Source organism: Nyctereutes procyonoides, unplaced genomic scaffold (genome assembly GCF_905146905.1).
Source record: "Nyctereutes procyonoides isolate TBG_1078 unplaced genomic scaffold, NYPRO_anot_genome, whole genome shotgun sequence".
In the NCBI taxonomy this organism is placed as follows: domain Eukaryota; kingdom Metazoa; phylum Chordata; class Mammalia; order Carnivora; family Canidae; genus Nyctereutes; species Nyctereutes procyonoides.
The window spans coordinates 45,075,585-45,099,132 of record NW_026575020.1 but is presented as its reverse complement, the minus strand read 5'-3'; the positions used below and the strand labels follow the sequence as shown (position 1 = coordinate 45,099,132).

At 45.8% G+C, this 23,548-nt stretch overlaps 1 protein-coding gene and 1 pseudogene across 5 annotated transcripts in view; both read right to left on the bottom strand.

The window, feature by feature from the left end:
* METTL2A (methyltransferase 2A, methylcytidine) overlaps positions 1 to 23,548 on the bottom strand; it is a 35,136-nt gene that overhangs the window by 8,322 nt on the left and 3,266 nt on the right. For 2 of the 5 annotated variants that reach the window (XM_055328849.1, XM_055328858.1), the window contains exons 4-8: positions 21,818 to 21,867; positions 21,440 to 21,500; positions 18,717 to 18,856; positions 16,929 to 17,035; positions 13,933 to 14,885 (exon numbers count right to left, since the gene is read on the bottom strand). In XM_055328849.1, coding sequence (XP_055184824.1) covers positions 14,569 to 14,885; positions 16,929 to 17,035; positions 18,717 to 18,856; positions 21,440 to 21,500; positions 21,818 to 21,867 — 675 coding nt within the window. In that variant the 3' untranslated portion in view covers positions 13,933 to 14,568. Of the gene's footprint in view, positions 1 to 13,430; positions 15,034 to 16,928; positions 17,036 to 18,716; positions 18,857 to 21,439; positions 21,501 to 21,817; positions 21,868 to 23,548 lie in introns of those variants that run through there. The other 3 variants (XM_055328867.1, XM_055328882.1, XM_055328874.1) reach the window with 3 other exon arrangements.
* On the bottom strand, positions 22,299 to 23,005 carry LOC129511810 (ATP synthase F(0) complex subunit C2, mitochondrial-like; annotated as a pseudogene).

Below are 23,548 nucleotides of genomic sequence, written 5' to 3'. Positions count from 1 at the left end.
CATCAAGACCAAATGAGACCATCTGCACACAGCATTCAGCACAGAGCCCGGCGCCCAGCAAGCACGCCAGAAATGGACATCCCAGTAGGACACACTGGGCTCGGGGGTGGGGGTGGGGGTGGGAGGGGACTGAGAGGTGCCTTCCCTCCCCCTGGTGCTCAGTGGGTCACAGGGAGCCAGTGATGACATCCACGGTCTCTGCTCGCGTGATACTGGAAACCTGCTGTTGAGTGCTTGAGATTCTTCCTCTCTAAAATGGGGTACAGGTGGTAATCCCCCGACGGGATCTGGAAAGAGCATCAGTAGGGACACCCCGCAACGGCACCTTGCTGAGGAAAGGACCGTGGGAATATCAAGTTCCCTTGCAGCCTCTGGCTTTGTCATTGGTGCCACGGAGGCCCTGCGGGCTGTCTTTAATAATAGATATTTTAAAATTCCCGAACCCACTTCATGCTATATTTGCTCACACACAGAGGTTTATTCAGTGTTAATCACATTAATCTGCTGTTTCATTTCACGCTGTGTGATGCCAACTTCAGTGAGAGCCAGGAGAGAGCAGAATTTACTCTCAAAGGGCTTCGTGCTGCGCTCACCCAAACGGCGCCTCGTCAAGGCATCTCAGAGGCCCAGGGACCTCTGGGCCACCCCTGCACCCCCAGGGGTGCCCTGGAGGCTTACTCAGTCTGCCTTTCAAGTGTCTCCCTGTATATATTCGTTCTTACCCTCAATTAGAAATCTCTCTAGGCAAGCGTCCAGTCTTTACTAGCTATCTCTAATTCTTAAACAATGCAAATACATGCTATTCAGTAAAGCCCCGCAGCAGGTGCTTGTCACAAAGGGACCCTGAGCCTACAGGAGTGAGATCCTTTGAGATCTCCCACTATGATCCCCTCATGCTACAGACGGAAAGACTGAGGTGTAAGGGTTTAAATCTCTCCTCTCTTGGCTCCTTCCTTAAACCAGTGAATACCCTTCATTCAGATCCTAAACACAAAATAACAAATTTGCCAGTTTTTTCTTGGCCTGGTGCCCCAATCTGCTTGAACCTCTCACTTGCCCTCGGGGTCCTGTCAGCCAGCTGGCAGCCCCAGATCTACTTCGTGAAGAAAATGGAAGCCTTCAGACAGGACCATCTAGCACCAGTGACCCCAGAGCCCGGCCCTGCATGCAACAGCATCCCCTCGGGCCAAAGGCCACCCTCTGTGTGCTGGTGGCCCTGGTCTGCCACCTTCCTACCCAAAGACCTTGTCCTGTACCTCTCAACACTTTCTTACATCATCAGTTTCTCATTTCTGTCAACATACACATGCTCTTATTAAAATTTTTTTCATTTTGAAAAATTTTGTGTAAAATCCTGCCTCGACCTCGCATTCTCCTCCAGCTACTGTACCATTTTCTCTTTCAAAATTCTGTGGGTTCCCTTTCCTCATCACCTATCACTCATTCTTCTAAGTTGCTTTTTTCCCATTTTTTTTTCTAGGAGCCTACACAAGAGTTTAAAAGTATTAAAATACCCTCGACCTAGATTTTCCCTAATTAGCATTTTGCCACATTTGCTTTCCTTTTCTCTAACAGATAAGACACCTATATATAGTATATAATTCATATATAGGTAATAGACACATAGGTGAGCATATATAAATTACGTATATAAACATACGTAGGTGGCCATATCTAGTTGTTATTGTTGAACCATTGGAAAGTTGCACGCATCCTGCTCCTTCACTGCTCATTACTACAACAAATACTACAATGCGTGTCTCCTAAGAGGCAGGATTCTCTTACTTAACCACAGACCATTATTACAAGAAATCAAATGCTAGTACAATATTATTTAATATAAAATCCATTTTCAGATCTAGCCATTTGCCCCCAAAATGTCCTTCATAACTATTTTTAAATCCAGATTCCAGTGAAGGATGAAGCCCACCCCAATTTAACTTCCAGATTAAATCTCCACCCAGGTTGTCCAAGGTCAGGTAGGTTCATCACCAAATCCAAAGGGTCCTTCTCTGGCCTCAGTGGAGGCTTGGCCAGGGCAGTCTCCTCTGGACCTCTGGGTCGCTGCACATCCTTTCCTCCCTCCTTCCTTGCTCCTTCCCCTCTCCCAATCCTCTGTGCTAGGCCCTCCTCTCCAGCTCCCACGTGGTCTCATCTAGGCCTATGGCTTTAACACCAGCTGCAGACGGATGCTACCCCACACACCGGCATCCAGCTTCCCCAACTCCAGACCCATGTACCCCACTGCCTTCCTCTCCATCTTCCCTGGGACATGCACCTCCAACCTACAATGTCCAAATGGAAGCCTCGATGTTTGGCTTCTTTCCCACCTCAGTAACAGCATCACCATCACCCCATCTGGACCTGATTCCACCCCTCCCACACACACATACCCCCGCCCCGGGTGCTGCATGGACTCCCTCCCTCCATCTTCCCGGCCGCCACCCCAGAAGTCTGGTCCACCCTTAGCGGCCTGGATTCCCCGGGGGCCACCGTACAACTCTCCACCCTTGCCCCGCCCCCACAACACCCCCCCCCCCACCCCACCGTGTTAACCTTTTAGGTCATCCCGATCGGGCCACTCCCTCTCTTAAAAACTCTCCAGCAACTTCTCATTGCAATGAGAAATCATCCCAACTCAGCCCCGCCTCTCTCCCGCCTCCTCCACCATTGTTTCTGGTGACCCAACCCTCGCCTCCCTCGGGGCTTTTGTTGGTAGGGGCTTCTCCCTCGGCCTGCCAGGCTCCCTCTCACCCACAACCTCAATGTCTGTCCTGTCCTCGACCTTCAAGGCAACCTAGAGCCCCTAAGCTAGAGGCCCTCGGACCCGCCACCAGCGCCAGGGGCGCTCTCGCGCCGCCGTCCCGGGAGAGGCTCTGATTGGCTTGGCCGGTGTCACATGCACACCCCCGTCCAATCATCTGGAGCCACAGAGGTCATAGGGCGGGAACACGGCTGCCCGGGTTCTTCCGGGGTCGGAGGGCGGAGAGGGGAGCTGTTCCTAGAGAAAGGGAGCAGGTCCTGGAGAAGGGTGTTGTGTGGTGGGCCGCGGTTTGCCTTCTCTACCGCTCTGCTCAGGCATCAGGGCGCTGGGCCGGTCAGCAGCGCTTAGCCTCTTTCGTTTGACCCAGGAATATTTTAACCAAAAAAGGGCAATATATAGTTACTGATGAAAGAGTTAAAAAATACAGCAAATAGTGAGGAAAGAGACTCCAGATATCGACCAGCTGATGACAAGCACCGTTAGCCTCCATCGGCTCTTGTCCTCTCTGTGGACCATCTCCATCCATGAACCTGAAGGGCCCCTCTCCTAGCTTCCTCAGAGCGCAGTTGCGATTCCTTTTTTTTTTTTTTTTTTTTTTAAGGAGGCTCCACCCTCAATGTGGGGTCTGACCTGAAGACCCAGAGATGAAGACCTGAGCTGAGACTGGGTTGCTTAACGATTAAGGCACTCAGAGGACAACCTGAGACAGGCTCCATTCCTAGCTTGGAGCCCAGGGTAACATCTCACAACCCTGACATCATGACCTGAGCTGAAATCAAGACTGGGATGCTTGACCAGTTCCCCAGGAGCTGATTCTTAACCCCATTCTTTCTAATTCTCACTCATCTGCTGCTGTGGCTTCAATTCACCACCTTTGTGCTAGTGATCCTCATTCAGGTCTCGCCTGCTGGGGCACCTGGGTGGCTCAGTTGGTTAAGTGTCTGCATTTGGCTCAGATGATGATCCTGGGATCAAGCCCCACATCGGGCTCCCTGATTAGTGGGGAGTCTACTTCTGCCTCTGCCCCACCCCTCTGCTCGTGCTCTCTCGGGCTTGCTCTGTCTCCCAAATAAAACCTTTAAGGAAAAGTCTTTTCTTGCCTTTTTCTTCATTACAAATTTGTGTCTATTGGACCTGGCATCTCCATTAGATGCCTGTGGGTGGCTCAAACTATAGGCTTGCCTCCAAATCCTCAAATCTCTTCCTCTTTCTCAATTGAAACTCTAATTATGGCATCAACATCCCCCCCCACCCCGATTAAAGCCAGAAACTTCTAGATGATTGTTTTTCTCACTCCTTGTCTCCCTGACCTCATACCCATCATCCATCCTATCCATTGTACTGGTTAAATGTGGCAGGCCCTGTTCCCACCTTTCCGCCTTCACTTCCACAGCATTGGTTCATCCATCTTGTTGGAACTAGTGGAATCTTCTCCCTAACCTCCCTGGCTCTGGTCTCCCCTGCCCCTGCCCCTCCTCCCCCAATGTACCCTTTCATCCCCTGTGGTTATCTCTCTGAATTATTGCCAGAGGTAACTTTCTTGAATGTCCATGTAATTCTGTAGTCCTCTTTTCAGTTTCTCCAGTGGCCCTCTGCTGCCCACAGGATAAAGCCCCACCTCCTCAGCATGGCATCTGGGGCCTCCACAATCTATCTGGGAGGAACTGACTGGAAGACATTTGTATTCTCAGGAGACACTACAAGACCTGCCCTATGCAGTGTCCTTTTGGAACAGCGGCAATCCTGTCCATTTGCTCCTCTTCCCAGTAAATGGGTCTTTGTGAAATTCCATTCCTTTGATCAGACACCTCATCCCCATTCACCAGGAAAAGCTTCGCCCTCGGGGCACCTGGGTAGCTCAGTTGGCTAAGCAGCAGGCTCTTGATTTCCGCTCAGGTGGTGATCTCAGGGTCCTGGAATTGAGCCCAGCTTCAGGCTCTGCGCTCAGGGAGGAGGAGTCTGTTTGTCCCTCTCCCTCTTGCTTATCCCCTCCCCCAGCTCGTGCGTGCGTGCTTGCACTCTTTCTCTCTCTCTCAAATAAGTAAATAAATCTAACAACAACAACAACACAGGGCAGCCCAGGTGGCTCAGCGGTTTAGCGCCGCCTTCAGCCCAGAGTGTGATCCTGGAGACCCAGGATCGAGTCCCACGTCGGGCTCCCTGCATGGAGCCTGCTTCTCCCTCTGCCTGTGTCTCTGCCTCTTTCTCTCTCTTTCTCTCTCTGTGTCTCTCATGAATAAATAAATAAAATCTTAAAAAAAAAAAAAAAACGAAAAACTTCACCTTCCAAGACCCTGCCTGAGGGTTACCAGCTTGTGACATCCTCCCTGAGAAGTCCTGCTTTTCTGTGCTCTGAGAACATGGAATTTATAGCAAGAAACGTATAAATAGAAATCATTTCTGTAAGAATAAATGCAAAAGTCTGGATTTTGTTCCTTGATGCCCTGGGTGCCTCCATGCCAAACTCTTCACTCACAGATACTTCTCTCACTTAGACTTATTCCACAAATATGTTTCCCTGAGTCAGTGTGAGTTGGAAAGAGAGAGAGAAGGTGGAGTGAGGGGTTCACCCACATTTACCTCTGTCAACTCTGCCCCCACACTGTGACTTACATGGGTTCTAAGCATTTCTGCTTTCACGGGTCCTTTCTTCCATTCAAAAAAATATATTTTTAAAAATATTCTATTTATTTATTCATGAGACACACACAGAGAGAGGCAGAGACTCAGGCAGAGGGGAAAGCAGGCTCCCCCACAGGGAGCCCAATGTGGAACTCATCCCAGGACCCTCGGATCATGACCTGAGCTCAACCACTGAACCACCCAGGGATCCCACCATCTGGAAATTCTTGATAAGTTTTAACAAAGGGCCTTGCGAATTGTGTGCCAGTCCTGCTGTTCCCTCCATCTTGCTCCTTCTTCTTCCCTGTTTCTCCTTCAGTGTTTCACTCTTCAGTGAAGAGTGGTGTTCACTGGACTTACGTTTCCCTTCCCACCTATCAGCTGATCCTTGGCTGCCCTAGGTTGGGTCTTCTTGCCCAGGGCAGGACCTCCTGCCTGCCTTGGGCTCTTCCTGCCTTTCCAAGCCCCCCTCCATTCTCCTGTCAGGTAGGCTTTCCAGATACACCATACTTGGACATGCTGCTCCCGCCTTCAGGGTCCTGCATGTACCCCACCTTCTCATGACTTATGGCTTCTCCTCATTCAGGTTTCAACTTGAATGTTCCCCAACTTGTGAGAGTCCTCCACTGATGCCCTTGGCCAGTGTCAATCCCCCCCACCCCAAGCCCTCTCCCCACCTCAGTCATACACAGTATGTGGACTTACCTTCCTCATGACATACAGCATCGTCCTTCATTTTTTATTAGCCACCTCCTACCTCTATACTATGATATGAGCTCTTTAGGGTCAGAGGTTTTGTCTACTTTGATCACAATTGTATCCTCAGTACCTATAATGATGTCTGGTACATAGTAGGTGCTCAGTAAATACTTCTGAGGTGAGTACATAGACTGTCACCCACAAACTGAGTCCCTAGAGCATGTCAGGCACTGAAGTGAGGAAAGTCAAATTCTGTCATCTAACCCAGCTGAGTAGTGGGTCTGGGGATGGAAGTCCTGGGCCTGTGGATGGAAGGGGCCGCCTAGGCTTTTCTCAGACCATCCCTAGGACAGAGAAGGGAGCAAGAGCCACCAAGGGAGCAAGGCTGCCCAGCTCTCCAAGAGAGGAGGCCCAGTCAGAATGGTTTAAAGGTTGGGGCACCTGGGTGGCTCAGTCAGTTATGTGTCTGCCTTCAGCTTAGGTCATGATCTCAGGGTCCTGGGATTGATCCCCATGTCAGGCTCTCTGCTCAGCAGGGAGCCTGCTTCTCCCTCTGCCTGTGTCTCTTATGAATAAATAAATAAAATCTTAAAAAAGAATTTCCAGATGGCAATAGCAGAGCACTGAGCCTACCTGGCCTTCCAGAGTGCCTGGCCGCAGAGACAGAACAGGACACAGCCCAAGGCCCGGCCTGGGCCGGGAGGAGCCCTTCTGAGAAGATGAGGAGCAGGTCCTCCCTTCTCCTTAGGGGAGGCTGATGAAAATGTTGCAAATTGTACAATGTTGTAAAACCAGCACAATTTATGTAGCTGATTTCATGGACAATCCATAATTATTTCACACATCTGAGAGCTGCAGCTTTTTTCCTGGGAGGTTTGGGAGGGTGGTGGGTAGAGATGGGGCCAGTGCCCCTTCTTTTCCTCCAGCCCATGGCAGGCAGGCAACACCTCTGAGCCGGTGGAGCATTTTCCAGAAGGCAGTTGGTTGGAGCCAAGAATGTTTGGATCCATACCTTGCGTCAAATACCATTTATATCAAAATACCCCTCCTTAATCTTAAGTGAATTACCTTACAATTAACACTAGTTGTCTGACCTTGGTAAACCATTTATCCTCCCTGAACATCAGATTTCCTCATCTGTAAAATGGAGATAATTATACTTCTATCTCACAGGGGTGCTGTGAGGATTAAATTATATGAAAAGCTTTTTCAAGAGTATTAAGGTCTAAACAAACGCCAGTTCATGTTACTACAGATCTGCTCAGCAGCAACCTCATGGGTGCAGGTGGGGGACCTTGGTTCAGCCGCAGCTTGTCAGAAACCCCCAGGCCACCTGACTGCTGGGCTCTGGTGTGTTCTTAACAATCAACTTCTGATCTTCAGTTTCTCAAGTAGCTTCCTTTCCTGGGGGGATCCCCTTGCCTTTCAGTTATGTTTGAGATCACAGATCAATAATCCTGCTTTATGTGCCAGATCGTTGTGAGTTGGGCTGGCTTCATAATCTTAATCCTCCCTTGAAGAATCCAGACCCTGGATGTAAGGGTCAGTAGGAGACAATCATACTTACTCATTTCTTAGTACACAGTGCATTTGAGTAACAGTCTCATTAAAATGTGCTAAAAGCAGATGCATTTATGACAAGAGTGAGCCATGCAGCACTCCCGGCTGGGGGTGGAGAGTGTGGGAGTCTACGTCCCCGCCTGCACAATGCCTGTTCTTCTGCCTAGAAGGCTCTTCACTCAGACATGCAGGGATGTCACCTCCTCCAGGAGGCCACATCTCAGTGGGCTCTTTCCTCCGCTCCCCGCCTCTAACTCTGCCTGCCCTGCTCAATTCTCTCCGGCACATGCCCACCTGAGTCATGTATCATGGGCTTACTTGGAGTCTCGGAGTCCAGATGTGAGCTCCAAGAGAGCTGTGACTCTGCTGTGTTAGCGGTACTTTTCCTAGGCATAGGGTCCAGAGCCTTTGGGCAGCAGTGGGATCCAGCTAGAACTTCTAAGATTGTTTTGTTTTCATCGTATGTATGTATGTATGTATGTATTTATTTATTATTATCGAGAGAGAGAGAGAGAGAGAGAGAGAGAGCGAGCACAGGGTGGGGAGAGGCAGAAGGAGAACGGGAGAGAATCTAAGCAGACTCTGAGCTGAGTGTGGAGCCCGACATGGAGCTGGATCTCAAGACCCTGAAGTCAAGACCTGAGCCAAAACCAAAAGTCAGATGCTTAACCCACTGTGCCACCCAGGCACCCATCATTGTATTTATTTTTAAATAAATGTTGGTGCCCTTGGGTGGCTCAGTCATTTAAGTGGCTGATTTTTTTTTAAGATTTTATTTATTTATTCATGAGAGACACAGAGAAAGGCAGAGACACAGGCAGAGGGAGAAGCAGGCTCCATGTAGGAGCCTGATGTGGGACTCGATCCCAGGTCTCCAGGATCATGCCCTGAGCCAAGGCAGATGCTCAACCACTGAGCCATCTGGGTGCCCCAAGTGGCTGACTCTTGATTTCAGCTCAGGTCATGATTTCAGGGTCCTGGGATCGCTCCGAGAAGGGCTCTCCATTTGGTGAGGAGTCTGTTTGAGGATTCTCTCTCCCTCTGCTCCTCCCCTAACTTGCATGCACACTCTTTCTCTAAAATCAATAAATAATCTTATTTATTTTTTTAATGATTTTATTTATTTGTGAGACACACACACACACACAGAGAGAGAGAGAGAGGCAGAGACACAGGCAGAGGGAGAAGCAGGCTCCATGTAGGAGCCTGATGTGGGACTCGATCCCAGGTCTCCAGGATCATACCCTGAGCCAAAGGCAAATGCCCAACTGCTAAGCCACCCAGGTGTCCCATCAATAAAAAATCTTAAAAAATACCTTCTGTTAATGTCAAGTGATACTTGTTTTATATTTTTAGTAGTGATTTAAAGTTTCCTTTCAAAATAAATTTAAGAATGTAAGTTATTTTATTATTATTTGGAAAGAGAGACTCCTAAGCAGGCTTCATGCCCACCCATCATGTGAACCTGATGTGAGGCTCCATCTCATGACCTTGAGATCATGACCTGAGCCAAAATCAAGAGTTGGACTTTGGTGCCCCAGGATATTTTAAGTTTTATTTTTATTATTTATTTATTTATTATTTATTTATTATTATTTTGGATATTTTAAGTTTTAGTGAAGAAATCCAAACTCAGGAAAGTGGGGAATGAAGGACTGAATGCAATTTGGGGCTCATATTGGGGTGAAGATGCCACGCTTGAGCCTTTGGTGAGTCTACTGGCCACCATGTTTCAGGATTCCCACTCCTCAACCCCCCACCCCTGCCAAGCATGGAATTTGACTATGGCTGTTTGCTCTGTAACTTGATCATGCACCGTGTTCCCCTGATGGCAGGTGAGATGATGTCCAATCTTGGACCTAGAAATTCACAGAAATAGAGCAGGGTGGCTGTGACGCACCACTTCAGTGTTTTTACCTGCGAAACTTAACAGCCAGTGCTGCTTCTACTTGCTAACCCAGGTTCCCAAATCAACCTGCACACCAAATTAAGCAGCATATAAAACAGCCTGCCACGCATCGATGCAGTTGGGTTCCAAAAATAGCAGCTGAAGCCACAAACCAGAGAACAGACCTTTGTGAGCAGAGTGAAAGAAGCTGTTTGTCCTGAGCTCATCTTTTAAGCCACTGATACAGCTCCTCACTATTACTAAAGTGACATCTTTAGGCAAAGATAGGAATCAATTGGAGGAAAGTAGGATGTCCTAATACATCAGCTTTTCCTTTTCCTCTTAAGTTTCTAAGACCCTATTTGCCAAGCAGAGCCCAAGAGAGTGCAAACTTATGTGAAAGCAAGGCAAAGCATAAATTTGACATAATTAGCAGAGGCCAGGCTCAAGATGAAGAACACAAATGGGACGATGAATCTCTGATAATGAAGGAGTTCTTGGGGCACAAATCCACACTCTCCCAGGTTACATCCTGACCCTGCGCACCACCTTCACGACTGTAGCTTTACACCAGCAGGTCCAGTGCACCTCTCTCAAGTTAAACTATTATTCATTTTTCAAGCAACATCGAATTATCTCCTCAGCCAAGTGACTACTATTGGCAGAGGAGTTTCAGAAACTTGTCCATTAGACTTGAATCTAAACCACATAACTTCCTGAGTAGCTTCACACGTGGAGTTACCTTCCCCGCCAACACAGCACTTTTCTTGCACCAAGAATATCAAGAGATCAGACCTGAAAATACAGAGTACAAACTGGTGGTTGCCAGAGGGGAATATGCTATATTCCACTGAATATAGCATAACATAGAACTGTTGAATCACTATGTTGTATACCTGAAACTAATGCAACATTGTGTGTTGATTAAAAAAATACCAGAGATGCTATTGGGAGTCAGAGCCATAGTCTAGACTGTATGTTTTTGAGTGGCACACCAAAATCATACTTTAATCTACCTTCGCCATGTTTATTTTTAAAGATTTTAATTATTTATTCATGAAAGATAGAAAGAGAAAGAGGCAGAGACACACAGGCAGAGGGAGAAGCAGGCCCCATGCAGGGAACCTGATGTGGGACTCGATCCCGGGTCTCCAGGATCACACCCTGGGCTGAAGGCAGCGCTAAACCGCTGAGCCCCCCAGACTGCCCTACCTTCACCATGTTTAATTGTCCTCTGACCATTATTAGAGATTCCAAGGCTAAAAGATTATGTCAAGTCCCTAATGGAGTTTAAGGTAGCATGACAGATAAAAAGTCAGAGAGCAAGGGAAGAGAGCTTAGTAGATGTCAGAGAAGAAAGCAGAGCAGCAGGCAGGAAGAGGCTCATTTTTTATACCTAAAGCCCAAAGCTTAAGCTAGGTTCTTCGAAGATGCTCTTCCTGTTACTTTGAAATGCCTCATGACATACCCTTCCAGTGACTTTTTTTAGCTTTAAATATATTCAGTGTAATGGAAGAAATGGGAATCTCCTTCCCTCCTACTCTTTAAAACTCACTAATAGGGGTGCCTGGTGGCTCAGTTGGTTGGGTGTCTGCCTTTGGCTCAGTCATGATCCTGGGGTCCTGGGAATGGAGTTCCACATTGCTCCCTGCTCAGTGAGGAGTCTGCTTCTCCCACTGTCCCCTCCTCTCTGCTCAAGCTCTCCCTCACTCTTTCTCTCAAATAAAAATAAAAAACCCCACACCTCACTAATGAAGCTCAGCAGGGTGGATGTTAGTGCAAGGGCAAAGGGATGGTGGTGGTGGTGGTAGGTTGTTGGACCCCAGGCAGGGTGAGGAGGGTGTCTGTGGGAGGCAGGGAGCTGTGGTGGTAGTGACTCGGAGCAAGGTGTTAGAGCCCAAGAGGTGAGGAGGCCATCCACATGTGAGTGGTAGCAAAGGAGAATGTTATATATGCGGGCATTGGCCTAATGTATTGAAGGATATGGGAGTTTGGGATTGTTGGAAAGAGATTACAAGTACAGAGAAAAACTAGAATAACAACCAGAAGAAATCTTGTGGTGTTGGATTGGAATTGAAGGCATTAATCTGAATGGATGGTTTTCAAGATCTACGTTTAAGTATAGAAATACAGTTGCAAGTATGCATGTATGTATGTACATATATGCAAATACCTGAAGGCTCCATCCACTGATGGGGGTTGGGAATAGAACACCCCAAAGCCAATAAGCACACTTAGCTTGGTTTCTAAATACCTTTCTGCACTAAAAGACACCAGAACTCCTTGAGGGATATGGCAGATTGACTGAGGCAATAAAAAGTGTATGAGCCTAAACAACCTGTGCTTAAAATGCTCAAAGAATAATGGGGAGTCACGAGGTCACAGAAGCATGTGAAGAGGCCCCCACTGGCCAAATCTGGAGTAATATGAGCACCAAAATAACGATAGTATATACAATCATCATTTAATAAAACAGAAGTCTGAGTCCACGTTACATAAAATAGAAAAAAGAAAGCTTTCCCTATAGAATGGCAACCAATAATATAGAAAGAATGGAGGGATTAGGAAACCCTCTCAGGCTACCATCATAGCAGTAGTTCAGCCAAGAAACTGCATCACAGATACCAAATTAGGGGCTGGAGTTTGATGAGGAATGGGTTTTTATCCGATTTCAAAGCACAATCCCACAAGATGCTTATTAGTAACTTTTCAGTGGAGAAACCCAGCAGATACCACTTCAGGTAAGTGATCAAGGTTAACATCATCAGTAACAGGAATTCAAAACATTATCCTGATAGGATGTAACAAGGAAGGGCAAAGCTCCACTTGATGTTCCTGCCAGAAATGTGTAACCTGAACCAAATCATGAGAAAGCATCAAGGAACCCAAATTGAGGGACAGTCTGCAAAATAGCCTGGAATCTTCAAATGTCAAGGTCATTAAAATAAGCCTGGATTGTTCCAGAGAGCAGGAGATTGAGACATGACTACTAAGTGCAACTTTTCTCTGGTGGTAGAAGATATTATTGGGGACGTTGGGAAAATCTGCGGGTGGTAGCGTTTTCAGGTTTTTACTCCTGATGGATTTATTTGGTGATACAGAACATATTCAGTTATAGGAATTATACACTAAAATATGTGGGAGTGTCGGGACATAACCTTACAACCCACTCTTAAAAATTACTCAGAAAGGGCAGCCCGGGTGACTCAGCGGTGTAGCACTGCCTTCAGTCCAGGGTGTGAGCCTGGAGGTGCGGGATCGAGTCCCACGTCCGGCTTCCTGTATGGAGCCTGCTTCTCCCTCTGCCTGTGTCTCTGCCTCTCTCTGTCTCTCATGAATAAATAAATAAAATCTTAAAAAAAAAAAATTACTCAGAAAAAAAAGGACTATTCCTGCAACAGTCTTGGTAATTGGTACTTTTCTTTAATTTGAAATTTTTTAGGGGCACCTGCGTGGCACATTTGGTTAAATATCCAACTCTTGATTTCAGCTCAGGTAAAAGTCGTAATTTAAAAAAAGCAGAACATAAAGAAAGTAATACTGCCAATGCTCACTTCTATCATTCATTTGGTCATGTGGCTAAAATAAAGTTCTCTCAGTTCCTTTTGTGTCAAACATTTAAGGGCACAAAAAAAGAGAGAGAGAGAGAATTTTGCAAAAATCAAGATCTTTCCCAGGACTCTAGGATCAGGCCCTGGGCTGAAGGCAGTGCTAAACCGCTGAGCCACCTGGGCCACCCTAAAGTAGTATTTTTGAGTCAGGAAAATATCCAAAGAAAGATGATTGTTCTTCATGTGTCTCTCGCTGAACAACGCTTTTATTTACCCTTGAATGTATCAACTGCCTCGCTTAGGTATTTGAACTCCGAAATAATTTAATGTAACTCCCAGTCAAATGACACTTTATCATACATAATACTTCTTTATTATGTTCATATATAATAAATTCTTGATGCCTTTAAATTCACGATTCTTAGGAAAATTTGTTATGATTAATTACAAAATGCCAAGATTCTTTGAGATCTCAAAGTAAGAAAGAAACTTAAGGAGGAGGAGGTGCCTGGGTAGCTCAGTTGGTTAAGCATCCAACTCTTGATCTCAGGGTTGTGAGTTCAAGCTTGGAGGTGGGCTCCATGCCGGGCACAGAGCCTACAAAAAAAACCCAAAACCAAAGCAGCCCAACAACCTTGAGGAAAGTATATATAAAAGGACTTCACAAATATGAAGGACAATTATTAGAAACTTGATAAAAAGCAACCTGTTCTAGGTTCAATGCTCAAGTCTGAATCCTTGAACTTCCCAACATCAACAAGACACCATTCGTGAAATGTTCTTTTTAAAAAACTCCCAAGAACTCCTATCATGGCAGGAGGAGGTGCCTCTTAGCCAGTGCTGGACAGGAGAGGCTTGCGGTATTTGCACTGAATCCAAACGCGGTACATTGTCAGCTGTTTCCCTCGGTTCACTTGCAATCGGCGATCCACCAGGTTCTGAACCTTTTCCAGTCCAGCAGTAGTGAAAAGTGTATCCAGCTCATCTGGTTTGGGAAAGAGATGTTTATATATTTTCTGCTGAAGAAAAAACATTGCCTACCACTTCCTATGTTGAAAGGGCCACTGTGAGACAGTTTTTATTTATCTATTTTAAGTGGCTTTAGCCGGACTGTTTGTTTATAAGCACAGTAGCAGCTTGGTAATAGCAAATTCGTATTTACACAGAGGAAGCCAAACTATCTGGGAAGGGCAGCTTGGTGTCCAGAGAGAGAGCCTAATAAGTCAGCTGATGGGGGGGTATTTTCCAGAAGGGCTTTATGGACACCTGAAGATGACATGCAAAAATCTACAAAAATGTTAACTTCACAGTCACTTTTTTAGGGGAGAGGTTCCACCACGTTAACTGAAAGCTTAAGAAAGTATGTGACACAATAAAGGGCCCCAGGACGACACTGAACACATGACCAGGGCAAACTGTGGAGAGCAATTCAGGGTTACACCTGGACCCTGGGAGAACCCAGCCTCAGGGTGAAGCCAACTGCATTAAAATCTTGCAAAATGGGGTAGGCTCCCCACGTTCTGGACAAAGTGACAGGGAGGAAGAGCACACAACAGAAGGGCAAGGTGGAGACCAAAGTGGAGCCTGCTTGGACAATGGGCCCTGGGCCACCAAGGGCAGGAAAAGGCTGCAAAAGGTAGGAGGGGCTCAACAGCTGTATGTCGAGGACACAGAGCAGCACTGCAGCTGGGGTTTTGGGGACCACCGACATATGTAAAGAGGAACGTCTTCCTACCTTGTGTGAAGAAGTAAACTCTAGTACCATCACCTCTCACATAGAAATTTTCAGACAGACACTGACCTGTGGAGCGATGTGATAAAAATCAAACTTGAAAGCACTTCTTTGAATTTCACTGCCAATCAAATGTGCATCATGATACCGATTTCTTAGAGAACAGACTCCTGTCTTGGTTACTGTGGGCGCTTTGTAGGACTCTGTCATTTCCCTCCTACAAAGGAACGGCGCTTTGGAGAGGGGTGGCGTGATCCAATTTCAGACTTAGATCACACATTCTCAGCCTTCTGTTCGAGAGCAGTTTCAGGTTGACAACAGTGTTCTTTCCCCTCCCTCATTAAATAAACACCATGTACTCTTTGTAAAACAAAAATAAATAACTAAAAGCCAGGGACCATAGTGAAACTTACGGAAAGGAAACCTGAGATAGCCGCCATGACCATGTCCCATGTCTCTGCACGTGTCCACGCACATTCACAATACAACACTTCTGCTGTTTCTATCATGGATGCTCTCCCTTTAGCTGCCAAGCCCTCTGACATAATGCCAATTCACCAACCCAGTATGTAATCCTTCTACACCTTTGGAATGTCAATATCTTACTTGCTTTGCTTAGTTCTCCCCAGCTACTCTTATTTGTGCGACCAAGTTTAAAATACACATCTGCACACTGATTTTCTCATCGGGAATGCAGAATGGAAATCCCTCCAAGACTACTGGTATGGATGGGGTCTACCTCAAGTGGCAGGCAGTGTTACCCTCTCCAGAGGCATTCATTTTGTTCCCAAAATTTTGGCACACATAGTACATGCTAGGTCTTGAGTAACTCCCAAAAGAGTTAAAAGACTGGGTAGAGAACACCAGTGTGCTTAAAATAAAAAACCCCAAGCCCCAAACACCACTAACTTGTTATTTCTACCAGTAATGGAGAAGTATATCTCCTTCTTTGAACTGGCCAGCAGTAGGTTTAAGAAGTGGTTATCTCACTGTAGGCTTTGTTACCTTGAAGTTTGTTTTTGGCCATTTGGATTTGCCCTTCAGTGAATCAACTCTAAAATTTCCCTTTCCCGTTTTTTTGGGTGGGTTATTGATCTGCTTATCAATTTGCCAACAGGGCCTTGAAGAACACAAATAATAATTAAGTCTTTATCTGTTCCAGGCACCAAAATTTGTCTTTCAATTATTTATTTATTAAAAGAATTTACTTATTTATTCATGAGAGACACACAGAGAGAGGCAGAGAGGTAGGAAGAGGGAGGAGAAGCAGGCTCCAGCAGAGAACCCGATGCACAACTCAATCCCAGGACTCTGGATCACGTCCTGAGCCAAAAGCAGACGTTCCACCACTGAGCCACTCAGGTGTCCCATCTTTCAATTCTTTTCTTATTTTATTTTTAAAAAGATTTTATATATTTATTCACAAGAGAAAAAGAGAGAGAGAGAGGGAGAGAGGGAGGGAGGGAGGGAGGGAGGGAGGGAGGGAGAGGGGCAGAGACAGAGACACAGGCAGAGGGAGAAGCAGGCTCTATGCAGGGAGCCCGACGTGGGACTCCATCCCAGGTCTTCAGGATCAGGCCCTGGGCTGAAGGCAGCACTAAACCACTGAGCCACCCGGGCTGCCCTCTTTCAATTTTTTAAAGACACCTTTTGGCATGCCACATTTAAAATTATTCACGTAATCAAATCTTTTTCTAAAAGTAGCTATTCTAAAAGTAGCTGTCTTGGTTAAAAGATCTCCCCAATATCTAATTATATAAAACTTCAAAAACATACCACCCTGTCATGTATTAAGTGGCTTTATATATGGAGCTATTAATTCAAGAATTTTTATTCGATTTCACTGATTCAAAGTCTAACAGAATGGCAAAACTTCTTGTTTTGGTTATACTAGCAAAATGCCATAATTATTCATTTAAAATTTTATTTTATTTCATTCATTCATTCATTTATTTGACAGAGTGGGTGTGCAAGCAGGGGAGGGGCAGAGGGAGAGAGAGAAGCAAGCCCTCTGCTGAGCAGGGAGCCTGACGTGGGGCTCAATCCCAGTACTCTGGAATCATGACCTGAGCTGAAGACGAATGACTGAGCCACCCAGGTGCCCCAAAATACCTTTTTTAAACCGAAGCTGAGCCATGTCATAGCGGCCATAATCTCGCAGAAGCATCAACCCTCCTGGTTTCAGAAGTCTGCTCAGCCTGTTGATAGCCTTCTGCATCCTGCGGGGCAACAAGGAATGAAGATCAGGTCTCCTTTAAGGACAGGATTCCTTTTCCTTGAAGCATGTCTGTAAAAGCCAGTGGACTTCTTAACCCTGACACACGAACCCTGAAATCTTAGCTCCTCTGCTCCTGCTTCAGTGAGAGTGGGAGCACACACCCAAGCTTCTCATGTGTCTTCTGCTGTCTCCTCATGACTGTGGCTTTGACCCACTCCCTTCAGGATGAAGAGGCCTGAGGATAACCTGCTTCTGTTAGAGTGCGCCACTTATATACTTTGCATCTGGCTCACTTCGTATTCCTCTTGGGATTATCTCATGGGGAAGCCATCCCTGCCCTGTGCTCCCAGGGCTCTCGGAGCACAACCCTGAAAACTTGTGGTGCAGACTAGCTAGTTAGCTGACTCATCTGCCTGCCCCCCAGGCCTGAGCGCTTTGAAGGCAGAGACTGTATCTTTCCATTTGTTAAGTGAAGACGAAACTTTAAGAACTTACAATTTACATGGTGAGTCAGTATGCAAATGAGTGCCACGGGCAGAGCGCTTTACATTCTGACTGCACTCTGCACACACAAGTGCAGGTTTTAGCTGTACTAACCTCAGAAGTATAAGTGCTACAACACCTGCTTAAATACAGAATAAAGAGTTTAATTTATTGATTTGTTTCAGTCACATCAGTTTTTAAGTTTGTAGCGTTTAAACTTCTACTGATATTTTATCAATCAATCAATCTCTATCCTCCAAACATGGGGCTTGAACTCATGACCCTGAGATCTAGTCGCATGCTCTACCAACTGAGCCAGCTGGGCGCCCCGAGATTTCTGCAGTTCTGAAAGTTTAGAACCATGCCTGGCCTTTTGGGCTGGCCTGCACCTGCCTTTATGTACACACAACTCATAATACCGTCAGGTCAGATGACTCAGTGCTCTCCTCAAGGAAATGTGGGACAGAGACAATCATTCCCCTAGGTCTCTAGCTGACACTGCTTCCTGAGGACAGTATCTCATTAGGACAGCTGGCTGCCCACATCTAAGCAACTTTTAACAGTATCTTGCAGGGTTCAGCAAAGGACTTTCCTTTCACCTAAACTTGATTTTATGGAATTCCCCAGTACTGCAGTTTTCTGAAGAGCTTAAACATAAAGGAACATCTGAGTTAAGCTTCACTGTAAATTCTGTGTTGTGAATAAGCCTGATTTACTGAAAGCATTTAAAAAGCCCAAGTGACTGGCTTAGTTGATTGAGTGTGTGGCTCTTGATCTCGGGGTTGTAGGTTTGAGCCTCATGTTGGGTGAAGAGATTACTTAGAAATAGCTTAAAATAAAAATAAAAAAAAAACCAATGAGGGGATGGTACCAAACAGCTGTGCACCCACTGTTCTAAAACAGCATGCTGAGATTATCAGCAGGGGACGCCCCCACATGCACTAGAGACAGTGCTCCCGTTCCTGGCGGATGTTCAACCACAGCATCGAAAAGCCAACCCACTCACTGCAATCAACTGGCAGAGGTTTAGAGGCACACAGATTTAGGAAAAGGGCCGAGATACTGCCATCACTCTGATAAGAGTGGCTTCCCCCTGCCTATCAGATCACCCTACTCACTTAGGGTCCAACTCTGGGATCAAGGTCCCTGATCTCAGCTTTGTTTTTGTTACACTATTGGTTAAAGGACCTAAAACTTACTTGTCTGGAACAACCGCTGAAAGAACAAATATAAGGATGATGATATCAAGGCTATCCCTGGGCACTGGGTAACTCTTATCTTCGTCACATAGATCGTGAACAAAGGCAAAGCACCGACAAGGATCATATGCTGAATTTGTCTGCAGACAGTTGAAAGTCACATAGGTTAGAAAATGTTCACACACACACAAAAGAAAATGTTCACACAGCCTTAGGGAAAGCTTATCTTGTGTTAAGTGTAACTGCTGCTACTGTCCGCTGAGGGTTATCATTCTAATCATGAAGGCATGTATTCTTAGTCAAAGGCCCAGAATGTTGAACAATTCCAGGGAGGAGCCTGTGGAATCTAACTGGTATTTTTATGATATTTATTTTTAAAAAGATTATATTATCTCTGCACCCAACACGGGGCTCAAACTTATGACCCTGAGTTCAAGAGTCACATGCCCTACCCACTGGGCAAGCCAGGTGCCCCAACTGGTACTTTTAAAATGTAATGTTTGGGATCTCCAGGTGGCTCAGCGGTTTAGTGCCTGCCTTTGGTCCAGGGCGTGATCCTGGAGTCCCGGGATCGAGTCCCACATCAGGCTCCCTGCATGGAGTCTGCTTCTCCCTCTGCCTGTGTCTTTGCCGTTCTCTCTCATGAATAAATAAATAAAATCTTAAAAAAAAAGAAAAAAAAAAGAAAAAAAGAAGATATTCGCTTCTAAAAATAAATAAATAAATAAAATGTAATGTTTTTGGGGCACCTGGCTGGCTCAGTGGGTAGACCATGTAAGTCTTGATCTCAGGGTCGTAAGTTCAAGCCCACGTTGAAAACAGAGCTTACTTAAATTAAAATTTTTTAAGTAAAATGAATGAGGGGCACCTGGGTGGCTCAGTTAGTTAAGTGTCTGACTCCTGATTTTGGCTCAGGTCATGATCTCAGGGTTGTGAGACTGAGTCCCGCATTGAGCTCCATGCTGGGTGTGAACCTACTTAGGATTTTCTCCGTCTCTCTCCCTCTATCCCCATACCCTCCTCTCATGCTCACCCTCTCTTTAAAAAAAAAAAAAAAAAAGGAATGTTCTTGATTCTTCTATATTTTATTTTTTACTGTGATGTACAGAGTTAGATTTGAAGATTGGAAAGTGATCGGGAAGGTAAGTGACCACAAGAAGAAAAATCTCATCAGGAGACAAAACATACTAATATTTAAAGCATGATTGATTGGTTAATGAGAGAGAGAGAGAGAGAGAGAGAGAGAGAGAGACAGAGACACAGGCAGAGGGAGAAGCAGACTCCATCAATGCAAGGAGCCCGATGTGGGACTCAATCCCCGGTCTCCAGGATCAGGGCCTGGGCTGAAGGCGGTGCTAAACTGCTAAACTGAGCCACCTGGGCTGCCCTAAAGCAGGACTTAACTCCTGGGATTGGGGTGGGTGGGGAAGGCAGCCCAGGTGGCTCAGTTTAGCAGTTTAGCGCCACCTTCAGCCCAGGGCCTGATCCTGGAGACCTGGGATCAAGTCCTGCGTCAGGCTTCCTGCATGGAGCCTGCTTCTCCCTCTGCCTGTGTCTCTCTCTGCCTCTCTCTCTCTCTCTCCCTGTCTCTCATGAATAAAGAAAATCTTTAAAACAAAATAAAAAATAAAACAACTCCTGGGGTGCCTGGGTGGCTCAGTCAGTTAAGTGTCTGCCTTCGGCTCAGGCCACAACCTTGGGGTCCTGGGATTGAGCCCTGCATTGGACTTCCTGCTCAGAGGGGAGACTGGGGAGACTGCTTCTCCCTCTAGCCTTCACCCCACTCGTGTATGCTCTCTCAAATAAATAAAATCCTTAAAAAAACAAAAAAAAATTAAAGAAAAAATATAATTAATTAAAAATAAGCCTCAGTATTCACCTGGTCTAGATCTATAAAAGTAATTCACTCCAGAAAGACAGGGAACTACCAATTCCAGAGCCCCTGTACTATAAGCATTAGACATGATTAGACACATTTTAGGGTAATTTTTCTTTCCGTATCTCTCTTCCCCAAAAATGACTTTGTTGCTCACTGACCACAGCTAATTAAAACAGAGCAAGTTTTGGATTGGGTCAGACTCTGGGGACTTTGGAAGGACAATAAGTAATTCTGGTGAGGTTCTGAGAATGCCTGAACAGGTGGACTTGTAAGGGGGCAAGCCATGTTGGAGGTCACATGAAAAACTTATTACAGAAAGCTGGTCTGCAGACAAAGGACAAATGGGCTCTGGGCTATGAGAGATAGGAAACCATGAGCTTGAGGGAGGTACTGTGATAGGAAGAAGAGAGGGTGGCAACATCTTATCAGCTTAGCCAACTTGCCTTGGTATCTGCCACCTTTTCAGGGCAGAGTGACAGCCCTGGCTACACTTTATGCCTTTGGGTTCTATGACTGTCTCTTTCATTGGTTGAGTTTGTGTAGATGTTTCTGTGACTTGTAACTCAAAGAACCCTGACTAGAAAAAAAAAAAAATCTCATTTTAATCCATAAAATCTAAGTTTGGAAAGGTCAGGACACCTAACCAAAGTTCCATAGCTGGCCAGTAACAGGTTCCATGTTCATGTTTGGTTCTTTCCTCTACTCCCAGCTGTTTCAGGAAATCCTTTACTTTCAGACCACATAAGAATAAGAAATTTAAACAAAAGTGCTAAAAACCTTGAATTTTAGGAAACCATTTCCCCTTTAATCAGTGAAAATTACAGATAGGAGCCATTGCACTTACCTGGACCAGTTCCACAGCCGTGGAAGAAAAATCACAACAGTAAACAAAGAGTCCTGGGTCACTGAAATGAACAGAAAAAACAGTAGCACAATTAAGACTACAAACTGAATTATGTCTGTTCTCTCTCCTGTATAGCAGAATTAAAATATCAAAGGGACCACATATTAACAGTGGAATAGGTTTTGAAGCTCATTAGTTTTCCTGATGACAAAGGTAACTGAGAAATCAAATTCAATCAAATCATTAACGGATAACAGAAATCATCTCCTATCCCCAGCATTCCCAATAACCACTATTATCAGTTTGCTGCAGTTTTGAGAAACCACACACCCTTTCTCCTCTTTGCTGTCCTACAGTTTAACTTTACAACACACTTACTTGTTAGTTTGTAAAATCGGAAAGACTGTGTTTCCCACACCACAACCAACCTGCAGACAAAAATGAACTTTTAGTTACAGAACGTTCCAAAGAATTAATTCCCTAGAGCTAGATAAATAATCAACAGTAGATAATCTTGTTTCATTGTATTAGCAGGGAAAGTGCAGAGACCAGAGCTAAACAGTACCCATGACATACCCTGACTTTGATCTCAGGAAGTCTGAAGTGGGGGGAGCCATAAAAGACAAGAGCATGGGCTCTCAGCAGCACAAAGGAGCTGCTGTGGAAAAAAAGGGGCATGAATTGCTTTTACTTTTTGAGTTTTAGCAAATAGTCCTAACAATGAAAAATTTTTTTTTTAAGATTTCATTTATTTATTCATGAGAGACGCAGAAAGAGAGAGAGGCAGAGACACAGGCAGAGGGAGAAGGAGGCCCCATGCAGGGAGCCCGATGTGGGACTTGATCCTGGGACAGTGGGATCACACCAAGCCAAAGACAGATGCCCAAATGCTGAGCCACCCAGGCATCCCTTTTTCTTTTCTTATTAATACAGCATTTCTTTGTCTTCCCTTTGTCAAACCCCAAGCCAACCACTTTCCCCAGGCTGCCTGGGGAGGTATAGAGAAAGGAGCATCCAGGGCAGATGGGACATAGAAAGACCTACAGGAGTTGGAAATGGTTCCTTCACATGGCAAAGAGGATGAGAAGGGCCCCCATCAGGAAAAACAACCCCATGGCCTCCTACAGGGCAAAGCCCAGAATGATGTAGAAGAGCTGTTGCTTCAGCAAGGGATTCCTGGCATAACCAAAGATGAGGCTCCCAAACAGCCCTGGAGCTAGGCAGCCCTACTGTGGCAGCCCCAGCCCCAATGAACTTGGCTGCTGTGTCGATGTCCCTTGAAATGGCCTGGGTTCCAAAGCTGTGGCTATTAATAAGTGAGGTCAGGGGACATGGGGCTGCCAAGCTGAGGCTCTCATCTGTCAGTGTCTCTGGTGGTTTTAGCACCACTGCAGACAGTGATCAGCTCAACAACTGAGAAGTGCTCCTGACCAAGAAAGAGGTGAAGAACTTTGCATATGTGTCCATTTTAGTGACAAGGGGGTGTGACAGAAAGAGCTACTCCCAGTGCAGAGAAGAGAGGATAGATGAAACATTTTCTTACTGAACTGCACTTTATATTTTTTAAAGATTTTATTTATTTATTCATGATAGACATGGAGAGAGAGAGAGAGGCAGAGACACAAGCAGAGGGAGAAGCAGGTTCCATGCCGGGAGCCCGATGTGGGACTCGATCCCGGGTCTCCAGGATCACGCCCTGGGCCAAAGGCAGGTGCTAAACCACTGAGTCACCCAGGGATCCCTGAACTGCACTTTATTATTGGAAAAATGTGTTTCATAGGCTAAGTGAAAAAATTCATGAAAAAGGAACCATGGGGGCAGCCCGGGTGGCTCAGCGGTTTAGCACCACCTTCAGCCCAGGGCATGATCCTGGAGACCCAGGATGGAGTCCCGGGATCGAGTCCCACGTCAGGCTCCCTGCATGGAGCCTGCTTCTCCCTCTGCCTGTGTCTCTGCCCCTCTCTCTCTCTCTCTCTCTCATGAATAAAAAAATAAAATCTTAAAAAAAAAAAAAAAAAGGAACCATGGATTACATTATCCTCAACCAGGTGCTACTAAGAACAGTGACTATTTGGGGCGGTTGGCTCTGCGCTGAGTGCAGAGTCGGCT